The following is a 12,241-nucleotide window of genomic DNA, read 5'->3' on the forward strand; positions in this document are numbered from 1 at the left end:
CACTGCTATATGGAATGGTAACCTTTTGCACATGATGGGCACACAGAGAGGGCAGTAATGCTATAGAGCTCCGCTGATAAATCCAACAGAGCTCATCTGCTGGTGTTGTGGGACTGATGAAACATTTTACATTATACAAAGAAGTAGTAACAGATCCCTAGAAAACTTCACATATAAAATACTGTACAGATGGTCACATTGATTAGGAACAAGGCTGAGGAATGGCTTGAACCAGTCTACCAACACATTAGCAATAAGTACGAAAAGATTAAAACATGTGCCTACATTTCTCACCATGCATTCCCAGAGGTGTGTCCAAGAATGGCAGGCTAATTAAAATGTGGGCCTTCCCTATACTGCCAGAAAAATTAGGAACTGCAAAGTTTTAATAGTAGCATTTCCCTGTTTTCAATTCACATTGAATATCAATTGCCCAGTTGGAGTTTAGTAACTCAATCTGTGTATTAAAAAAAAAAAATGTAACTTTTCTCGATACTAGAAAACAACATTTCCCTTGTAAACCCAACACTGCAGAATTACACAAGCAGCCAAGAGGTCAATAACCAGCAGGGAGAGCAACAACACAAAGCACATTGTGTTTTAATTTATAGGAATAAGCGGCCTCTCCTCTCTTTTCTTCCAGATATTGGTTTTGCTATCTCTTTTCGTGATAGATGGTCTATCCCTTTTTTTAGCAGAAGGGATACCAGATTCATGACTTCCTGATACAGTTTTTCTTCTTAGACCTTCTTCATCATGCTGTTCTATGACTGGCCCATTCCCTCCATCCAGAATGTGCTTCACAGCCTGGTCCTCTGGAGTGCAAACAGTGGTCCCACTTTCACTGCTGCTCAAATCCAGATCTTCCAAGTAAAGGATCTTGGAATGCGGCATATTTTTTATGAAAGTTTTCTCTCTCTCCAGTTTCCTACTAGGATGATGCTCATTCATGTCCACACCAGAGTCCAGACTGGTATCATTACTCTCTGTTTTTCTGCCCTTTTTCAGATCTATGAAAGAATGCCTCACTTGAGCAATCGGCTTTCCATCCAGGGACACAAACCATGCTCGAGGGTGTGGAGATGGTTTTCCTTTAGAGAGTTCCAGTAACGTTTGTTCTGAAATACCTTGAAGTTCAGATGAAAACGGAGTCATTACAACTGCTTCATTCAATGTCCCAGGAACAGAGACAGATTCCAGTAAGCTATTAGTGTACCGGCTCCAGTCTGACGTTTGAGACGGCAAGCCCTCTTCACTATCTAATGTACTGTTTTCATCTCTGCAGACAGCAGGCTGTGGATGAGAGTGCACTGGCATTTTCGGTAACGTTTGCATGTAACTGTCACGATTCATGGGTTCCATCATGGGGCTATATACTAACTGACCTTTTCTTGGCAAAGTTGCTGATTTAGCAGGATGCAGTTGTTCTGGGGAGCGGAAAAGGTCAGAGGTTTGAAGAATAGCAATAGGTTGATTGTAAATATGCATTAGATGTTCTGGGATATGGGAAAGCCCATACATCTCCTCCTTCACTGAAGGGTATCTGTTTTGGTCTTGAATGTCCCTAGGAGCCTGGGTAATAGTACTGTTACTATGCTTTGGCTGCTGTAAGTGCCTAACCCCAGCATTAGGCTCCAAAGAATGGGCCGAATTTCTTGACTGACCAGTCTGACAGGATGACTGATAAGAAGCATCCTCTGTGTAGATTTTAAAATTGTCTCGTGATTTTCTATCTTCCATGTCTATGGACATCCTTCTTTGAGGGCTGTATGAAGAAATCTTCGGTGTATATAACTGTGACTTATCTTCCAACTTCAAAGACCCTTTGACAGCATTGATGTGATTTATGTGAGTAGTTGATGTTGTCTGGTCTTTTTTTATGACCTCCAGCTTAGTTGTGTTTTTCTCCTTCTTTTGTGTCCGACCACATTTATCCCTATGCAAAAAGAGATGCAAGGTGACTGTAGAGCATACTAGGAAATTCTAGACTGTTGACTACCAGAGCTGAAGATTAGATTTTGGTTAAGATGTTACGGTGTAATGTGACATCACAAACTTCAAAAATTACAGTTATTACAGAATTTCATATTAAGAAATACTAGGCTACACATTATAGCTTAGCTAAGGAAACAAGTCTCAACTTCAAAAGACTACTTGATCAACCTTAAATTCCATTCACGCTGAGCTTATTAGAGCCTCTCTTTTTGCTTACCTGCAGTAACAGAGAAGAACGGCAAAAAATCCAATGATAATGACAACAGTACCTCCCAGTATGGCCGTAAGGAACACTGTGTGATAGGCTTTTATGTCTTTGGAAACCGCACTAATAATGGATTCTAGATCGTTGAACAAAACCAGACAAGAATTAGTTCTCAAAACCAAATAATTCTGCTTGATATGCATAACTATACTTTTCCAGTGATTTTGTGTTCCTATGGCACTACATTCATACTTCCCTTTTCACCTTGCTGTTTCAGCAAACTAGAAAATATACAAACAGTGGTTTCAATATAATGGATCTTCAAAGGTTCATTCAAGTACTAAAGCCTTACCATGATATCTACTCAACTCCAGTCAAATTACATTTGTATTAGTTGTCCAAACTGACTTAGAAACATGGTCTACATTTTCTATTTGTGCTTCTGTCAGAAAATGCTATCAGTTTTTAAATTCTGATGTCTATTTCACCCATAAGAATCCATTCATATGAATTTGAAAAGCATGCAACAAGTCTACATAAAACAGAATCCACTGGGACCGTTTCACCCAAGACTAATTTTCTTGTTGTATTTCCTCCTGTCATACACAATCCCCAACAGTAAGGGACAGTTCCACTGTTTTTTAGATCTCCATAGTCAGTGCCCTTGCACGCGTCTTCCAAAAGATGGCGATAGTATAAACATGTAAGTTCAAATACAGTCTGGACTTTTCCCCCCCGTAGCATTTGAAGTTCTAGGAAATGGTTATACGCACAAAGGCACACTATCAGGACTCAAACAAAAATTTTCCAACTGTTGAAACTGCATGTCATTTTTCCCTTTCTGTTGTTAAATAAAGCAATCAAACTGACAGCCTTATGATACACTGTTACTTGGGTTACTCAGCAATTTCTTTGCCAGTTGTTGCAATACCTCTTGTTCCAGGCAGTGGAGCGGCTATCCAGTAGCCTAAGTGTTGAGCAGTGTACGTCCATACTAATTGACCATCTGCTTCCTTCACCGTTCCTAGCCCACGGCTTACCCAAGAACCTAGGAAAAAAAAAAGAAAAAAAGGACAAAATATTGCACATGCCATGCAGGATTCTTCTATACCTCAAACCGTTAGCAATCAAGCTATTACCAAAAACACACAAGGTCACAAGAAAAACTGACACCTCTTACCTATACACTATTTATTACACAGCTTTAGCTAAACATGCAAAACTTCCTCTCTTGACAATTTCATCGCAAATATCCCTGTGTGGACATTTACTTTGAAACAAACCATTGACATTACTTACTGGAATTAATTTAATATAATTAATTTTCTATTAACAAATGTCTTTCATAGATATGCACACAAATCGTTTGAAAAATCCTATTATATGAGCTTAAGCATGTATGAAGGCCAAGACCAAAAAAATCAAGGAGCAGGTAATTTAAGCATATGAATACAAGTTTAACATTAGCTAGCAGCACTTAGTGGGAAAGCATTTTAATCTAATAAGCTACAATAGGATAAACAATGTTTGTCTTGAATGTTTCTCTCCTGCCTGCCCCAAGGCAGTAATAGTTGGGTTAGCCCAAGGAAAATCTATTGTTAGGACACAGGTTCCACACCATCTGTTTGGCAATCCAAAGACCAGGTATTTACGGTATGCCAGCTTCCACAATTAATAAAGCGTGCAGTAGAAGAGACAGAATTATACTTAACACACTTGAACACATTTAATGTGGGCCACCTGTGAAATTCTAAGGACAGAAAACAACCCCATATAAACAACCTTACATTTTCAAACTGCAAATACTGAGAAGGAGAGAGAACCACCAGCTTTTTAAAAACAACAATAACCAAAGCATGCAAAAAGTATAATTCATATAAGCCCTATAATTTCCATTTTCCTCCAGGACCCCTCTTTCAGCAACGCAAAAGGAAATATCTACCAGTCAGGAGGTAAAGATGAGAACTGACATATGCCACATAAGCACTCATGCACAGACACACACACCCACAAAATATCATTCGGCAGTAAAACTTGCAGCCTTCTCCTGGTACTTGTGATGGCTGGCAGAGGGGAACAGCAGCAGCCACCTAGAGCCCTGAAAGAGGTGGTTTCCAAGTTACCTGGAAAACCTCTTGTCCAGACTCAGGAGCAAGACCAGCAGGAAGAGTCTTCCATCCCCAACTCTCATATGGAGGCAACAACAACAGATCCTCAAATTCTCTGTCCTGCCAAGTCTAAGGCAAGATGTCACTAAAACTATTGATCTACAAGTATAGAGGGTGGGCTACTTACAGGCACCCAAAAAACAACACAGAACACCACATATAAAAGGCAAAAAAAAATTCTAGGTTCTCTAGAAGTTCTATCTTGACTGAACAAATCTGTAAGAAGCTATATATTCTTTGCTGTCCTCTTCAGTAAATTATATCTCCCCCACAATATACTCAATAGAAAACAGTACATATTAAGAAAAACATTATAATGTGATTTATGAGTAAGCACATATTCTCTATGATTTACTGCCATTCAAACAGAAGGATATAATTCTTAATTTTATGTTGCAATGCAAGCTTTTTTTCTTTTTGTAATTCTGTTAAAATCCACAAAGTACTTTTGGTACTAATGAGGCAAAGTATGTAGTAAGAAGGAAGCCACATTCAATATACATCAACAAATTCTGCATTTACAGCAGCTAGAATATAATTACAAAAGCTCATTTTGCAGGAACAGCCTCAGTACTATTACGCTTCGAGTAACCCCAGGGAACACTGCATGAGCAGACATGTAAAAGCAGTTTCTATCTTTTTTCTGGTGCATATGGATCAGTCTACACAACATCAAATACAGACCTGTTCTCTTACCACTATTGCTACTGACATGGAAGCTCTGATTACCATTATGACATATTACCCAAGGACTTCAGAGTTTAAAAGTGTGTGTCAACATCTTGCTGGGAACATCCTGCATGCAACATCTTGGATGCCAGAGCCTAATTATTCACTGCACTGGTGGCTCTCCATTCAGCTCAGATGGGGGCCTGCTGCTACTTACGGATACTCTCGAATGCTTGCTGGAGAGCTGAGGTGTTCAGCTGTCCTCAGTCAGCAGAACCCTGACTAAGGAATGCCTTGCTATTACCCAGTTACCTTAGAAAAAAGTTGCTTTGCATGTCAGATCAAAGGTAAAAATAAAAGAAACATATTTAAGAATAAACATCCAGAAAAGTGAATACAATTTTCACTGTAGAGAAGAGATGAGGAAGTGGGAAAAAAGTGGAAGTTAGAGTTATGCCCAAAAAGTCTCTCTCCTTGTCCACAGCCATCCTTGTCGTCTCCTCAGCAAGCAACAGTGAAGGCTCCATAAGAACGCTACACCTCAGTGAGCACCCATCACGAACAGTTTACCTTTACAGAACCTCTATCAGAGTACACCCCATTTGAGAGGAAAAAAATCAACTGTTTTAATTGTTTTACTGGGTCAGCATGACACACTTCTGCTCTTGCTCTACCCCCAAGGCCAACATGCCTAAGAAGGGATGTTGAATAGGTCCCTCAACACTGGTTTATACTCTAACCTGACCTCGTGCCAAGCTGCTCTAGCTCTGTCAACTTTTTGTTTTAGTAACATTGATGACCTAGTTTTCTGTTTAGTGACTTAAAAAAGCTCAGCATAGCTACAGATAAGCACAGGAGGTGGCAAAAGTGGCTGTGGCAGCAAGAAATTAAAACCCCTTGTGCTATTTTACCATGTCAGACCAAACCCCTTTCTTTGATGAAGAATGTTATCTCTTATCACCAGTTACCCCTCTGAAGTCTTGTAGGTGTATAGACAGACTTAATCTCCTATGCCAAACCTTACTCTTTTCCCCAAGAGACAACCTAGCCTTTTCTTTATTAGCATGTTCTTAATTCAAATTAATGTTCTTTGGTTGTTCTTCATTAAGATGATCAGTTTCTTTCTTGAACATGTAAACAACGCTTTGTTAGAGCTGGTGTCCTTTCCTTTACCTCCAACTGTTGAATAACAGCTTTTTGCCTTAATAAGGAGTAAGACACTTAGCTCTTCACTCACTTGCATATTTCAAGGCCACGCGTGATGGTAAGTATAAGGTACAACATAAGACAATCAGTATACTCATGCACACACACCTAATACAGCACATCTAAATGGGATAAGTGTATGTAGCTCATTACTCACTCTTGACTAAAATTAGGCACGAAGGGATGACAAAAGGTTTAAAATGCCTAATCCTCAGCCTCCTCTTCCTGTGCATACTTCAAGAACTATGTTGTTCCCTTTGATAACTCTTATTTCCCCTTCATTTCACTTTCTGAATTGCTTTTGTTAACTGAAGTAATACCCACTCCAGTTTTAGTGTCAAAGGATCTTTAGAGCTATACTCTAGGAAACAAAGCATCCAAATCTTCAATTGATTTGTTTTCTTTTAAGAAGGCATTCACAAAATTACCAGGCTTAAAATTTAACATCATGTAAAATGCATGTTCCCTGAATCCTTAGTCTCTCACAAAAATAAAAACCCATTACATTAAAAATTTGTTCAGTAGGAATGCTAATGAATTTCAGCAGAGCTTTTTTGAACTAATGAAAGCAGGGAAATTCCATTGAACAATTCAAGCTAGTCAATCAAAAAACAATACAGAATCCCTAATAAAATTTGTGACAATTTACCATGACCTCATATATTAGTGCCATCACTGTTCCATGACATACAGTGTCATGTGCCCAAAACTACGTACATGTGCTAAAAGGCAGAATAACAAATAACTTCGCCCACTTACCAGTTTTCATATCGAATGTCCATGCAGGTATAGCATCTCCTGATTTTACAGTACTTGCGGGAAGAGGAAGTGTAATCTGAATGGGACCATTTACTTTCAGTTCTGTCCCAGTCAAAAGAACGTTTATGCATATTGCGGCAAGAGGAGCTAGTTCCATGCTTTTGAAACCTGAATGTGAGAAATATCTTGTCTGTAATTCTCTGTTATGTATTTTTTAAAAAAATATTTAGAATTAAGAATCTATCCTCATTAAAACTAAAGGCAAGCCCTCATTCACTTCCAGCTACACAGTCAGCTGTCATGAACTTGGTCAAATTAAAAATAAAATAAAAATCAACATTTCTTCTCTTCTGGACTTCGAAAATCTTGTGATTAAAATAAAAACCAGTAATATCTATACCAAATCTGTGAAAGAGAAACAGACTTTTGACATACAGGTTCAATGCTGACTGTAGAACCAATGATAAGGCAAAACTTAGCTTGGAGTGGGGGAAGAAGGGTTTTTCCCCTGAGATAATTTGATTACAAAATAGCTAAACTATGTGAAATATAGATAATATAAGAATTTTTGTATAATTGCAATATATGTAACATTGAATCAAACTGAAGACATACGCATACATATGACTGCTGCATTTTTCCTTAGTTGAACAGCCCTCTTAATAAACTTACCTGTAAGGATTAACTTTTTAATTTTGCAGTTACAATTAACTGAAGAGTTAATCATGAGGCTTGTCAAAGCACTCAAAGGAAATGTTGCATATACAGAGCTTTACAATGCAGCCTGAAAGTTTGTTTCCTTTGTTTTCCTTACACTAATTTGCAAATACTTCAGAATGCACAATATGACAGGATGGTGAAAGAAGCTGAAACAGAATTAATACGTACCAAAATAATGTTAAATCTATGCAAGCTGTTAGAAGCTGGTTGTGAGAAAACTCCTGATGCATCAGATATCAATTAGCTTTCACCTGCCCTAAAAGGAAGCCTATTCCTTTAGGAGTATATGAATAATTTAAAACACATACCAGACAGATTGAAAGGAAAACTCGAAGGGGAGAAACACTGCTCATTCTCTTATGCTTTACATTTCAAGAAGTGAAATATAGATAAGAAAGGTTTTAAAACATGTAAGTCAAGATAACAATATATATTATGATTTTAATTCAATGAAAATTAAAAAAGAGAGCATGATAAGTTCAAATAAGCCATGTAGTGGCCTCCTCATGTGCTGCAATGAATTTAAGAGCCTCATGGCTTCAGGTCCACTGGGAATAGAAAGAAAAGAACAAAAGAAAGATGGAACTGCACACAGTACAATCTACCAGAGAATACTGTATTTATGCAAATAAAAAAAATCTGATAGAATGACAAATACTAAAAGATCCAACTGCATATGAGCACTTACAATGACTCTTGAAACCACTTACTGCTTCTCCAGTGAAACGTATGTGCAGAATGCATTATTACAATTGCGCTCTGTATACATACTGACTACTTGGTTTCAAACAGGCTTACGCAGATTAACTGTCTGTGAGCCAAACTGGAGCTTCCATACAACCTTTATGCTAGGTGTAAAGCTCCTAGAGCAACCATTCTAGTGAAAATGCAGAAAACCCCACAGCTGAAGTCAACTGCTGCAGTTTCATTGATTTCTTAAGGTCGACCTAGTTTACGCTCTGGCCATAACCATATTATCAAGGTATTTACTAAACCAATTCTATAGCCTCAGGAAATCCTGTACATATTCAAATAAAAGTAATTTCAATGTTCACTTATTGCCTATTAAAACCCCACAATTGTACTTCAGCACCTTGAAGAACTACATAAATATGTATATTTATTTATTCATGTGCATAAATTTCCCTATATGTATATATGCTTACATAAATATACACTCTCATATATATTAAAAAAGAGAGTGAAGGAGTATTTCAGCGTAGTAGGATATGTTATGTTCTCATACTACATAAAACAAGATTAAGAGCGACATCAATTACTTACCAGATGTGTTTACAGCTTGCTCCTATGGAACAAAGCTTTGTGATTTAATTCAATGGAAGCAGGTTCAGGCCCTTTTACTTTAAGCACGTTTTTTTGAAACACTGTGCACTCAGATGCATTACAATTTGAAGATTTCTTCTTTTAAAATTTCTTAAAAAACATATTTACATACCTGATTTATTTAGAAGAATTCCTGTTGTATAGAGAAAGCTGTCCACTTTCAAAAATTGCTCTGGCACTGTCAGATAGGCTGTGAGATTTGTAATATGGTGATTTGTTGGAAGCTTTATTAAAAATTTTGGAAACTGAACACTTGGTTGAGATTTGGCATCTGTAAAAGAGTAGTATTTTATCTTAGCAATGTTAAAACACATAAACAGTGTTTTTATTACTGCTCAGAAATCCATTTAGCATAACAACCTGTTTTCACTCATTTTCTCCATGGTTTGTGTATTTCTAGTCTAGTACTTGTCACAGCCACACATACAGCTACACAATTAACTGAAAATCTGTCTTTGAGTAGATAGGTATTATATGAGAATATGAACATGCTTAATTTTTTTTTATGTGTACAGGTGTTTATCACAAAGCGTTTGGATCATGGTCTGTGTACACTGAACTTACCAGACAGTTTTCCAGTAATTAAGACAGTGTCTTCAAACAGCCATATATTAGCTTGACTTTGTGGGAATAACGAAAGTGTCACGGACGAGTATACTGTGGAAAGTGATAATATCTGTTACACTGTGCACTGAAAAAAATCCTGTAAGATCTCTGAAGGAATAGTGAATAGAGCAGTTAAAAAGAGACATATATATGAAGATGGGGTAAATATATTACTGTATGTTTGCTGCTGTTGTATGCCTTCTATGGATAAACAAGTGGCTAAAATTCTTAAGAGTCCATCTCTTCAAAAAAAAAATTAACATAACTTAAAGAGCATGCAATAGTTAAACAGGAAAACTTGTGAGGAAACACTGCTGAAAGGAATCTGTAACAACAGGTTATACCTGTTATACAGCACTCAAAGCATCAGCACTCCAGAAATCACTAAAGACAACATGTTTCTTGTCAAAACACATTACCAGCCCTTTGCTAAGTCTAGGTGAATAATTTCTCAGAACACACTCACACTATCACAATATAACCTACTTAGACTTAAAAAGGGCTATTTTCTGTTTTACCACAATAAGAATTTTGACAGGTCTCTAACAGATCATTCACCCTTACATCTGCATTGACAAGCATGACCTCCCTTGACTGACTTCATTCAGTCATTTTCAGTTGACAGTAACTACCCAGACTGCTGAGGAAAAGAGAAATTTAATTACCGACAGATACAGTTTAATAATAGGACTGTAAGAGGCTTACATACTTGGCATTCTCCCAGTCTTCCAAGGCAAAGGTGTTAACATGTAGCCATCCTTGTATGATACGATAGTTATGCTTAATCCTAATTTGTAAGGAACTTTTATTAATACTGCTCCATTGTTTCCAGTAAGAGTAGAATTTGTCTTCGTATAGTTAACAAACACTTCTACAACCGCTTGTGGCAGGTACTGATGGCTGATGATGTCATTTACTTGAACTTTTAGTGTAAAAACAGATCCTATTAACAGAAAGGGAAAACGGGAGGTCATAATACATCATAACTATGGACCATAACTTCAATTTGTAAAAAAGCCCTAGAGTTTATGCCTTAGCTATTCATCCACTGTACAGTGGATCTCTATCATAACAGAGGGTAAGCTCTGGCCTAAGGGAGGGGTAATCATACAATTATATACCACAGAGAAGAAGGAAGCAAAAAACCTTGAGATGGGGCATAGAGATGCCAAAAAGTGTTTATCAAACTCAGAAAATGAGTTAAAAAAAAAAAAAAAAAACAGTTAAAAAAACCCAAACAAAACAAAAATTACAAAGCAATTCTTCCCCTTTTTCTTTAAGCTTGAACAATGCATCTGTGACAATGTGAGATTCAATGTGCCTTGCAAGTGCTCTGCACTATCACACTGATAACACAGATGGTCTTGTTATCCAAGTGTAACCCTTGGCTTGGGTCTTATATTTAAAGATGCACCCTGAGTTTATAAAAACAGAGAACCTAATGTCTATAGGCTGTGGGATAACACATTTATTTTTACATGTGTAAAATTATTATAAAGTAACCAAATACATCCAGACACTTTGACTGTTTTAGTCTATCATCACCCACCAGATTTACATTTCTGGTCTAGTTTTCACCTTTCTGTATTGCAACTTCTAAATAGTGTTTGTCTACTGCTAATTAGAGGATCTGACATTCCTTTATGATACCTAGTGTCTTGCAGAGATCATAATTGCAGTGACTGAGCAGTACGTTTAAAACAGTAAGTCCGCTTGAACAACAGTCTCAAGATGCCCTGAATTACGTTCAATTTCTCTCCCACCTTGATTGTAAATAAACTATTAGGGAGTCTTTTCATAGACAGCAGATACATGAAAATTGACCGAATTCCATGTTATTTGCAGTGTTAAATTAAGTTATTATCATAAATTAAAATCTCTATGGACCACTGTTAAAAATATTTCAAGTAACATCAATTTACCAGTATTTTGGTTACAGACTCCACTCCACCCATTACACTACTTTATACCCAAATATTTTCAAATACATTAATTCGGAATATGCATTTCTATTTAGGTCAAATGTCAGGCTAAGTTTGTTTGAAATTGATATACATAACGTAATGAAATTGAGCGACAATTTTATCTCCTCTATAACTGAGATTGACATTGCACCAAGAGATTACTACCATTGACCTTGATTTAAATGAAAATACCTTTGGAAGCTAAGCACAATCCATCAAAAAAACCCCAGTATGTAGTGAAGACATCCAAGTTAGGCCTCTCTGAAATAAGTATTTATTTAGATCTACTGTATGCATGGAGCATACCACATATTCAAGCAAAAAAAATGACCTGCACACAACAAAAGCTACGTTGGCCTCTATTTATTACTATTTATTGCATACACAGCAAAAACTTACCAGCCATGCTAGTTTGATTCTCTACAGTGTTATAGAAAAATCTGTATCTCCTTGTGCAAATTAATATATACTTTCAAAAAAAGACAAAAGATCCCAGTGGTACTCGAACATATTTGACTGAATTAAATAGAAAATGCACAATAATCTCAGAACAACGTCATCTGTCTTTTTTTCCTTATGCATGGTATTTCAAGAATAAAATTGCT

The 12,241-nt window shown here is 37.0% G+C and overlaps 1 protein-coding gene across 1 annotated transcript; it reads right to left on the minus strand.

The window, feature by feature from the left end:
* Positions 1 to 600: 600 nt before the first annotated feature.
* Positions 601 to 10,436, minus strand: FAM171B (family with sequence similarity 171 member B). Its single transcript, XM_009808608.2, has 7 exons — positions 10,382 to 10,436; positions 9,631 to 9,723; positions 9,179 to 9,337; positions 7,003 to 7,170; positions 3,132 to 3,248; positions 2,213 to 2,336; positions 601 to 1,936 (listed from the first exon to the last, which is right to left on the minus strand). Exons 1-7 carry the CDS (start codon positions 10,419 to 10,421, stop codon positions 601 to 603), a joined length of 2,037 nt encoding a protein of 678 aa, XP_009806910.2. The 5' UTR covers positions 10,422 to 10,436.
* Between the last annotated feature and the right edge of the window lie 1,805 nt (positions 10,437 to 12,241).

The sequence above is a fragment of the Gavia stellata genome, chromosome 8 (assembly GCF_030936135.1).
Source record: "Gavia stellata isolate bGavSte3 chromosome 8, bGavSte3.hap2, whole genome shotgun sequence".
Classification (NCBI taxonomy): domain Eukaryota; kingdom Metazoa; phylum Chordata; class Aves; order Gaviiformes; family Gaviidae; genus Gavia; species Gavia stellata.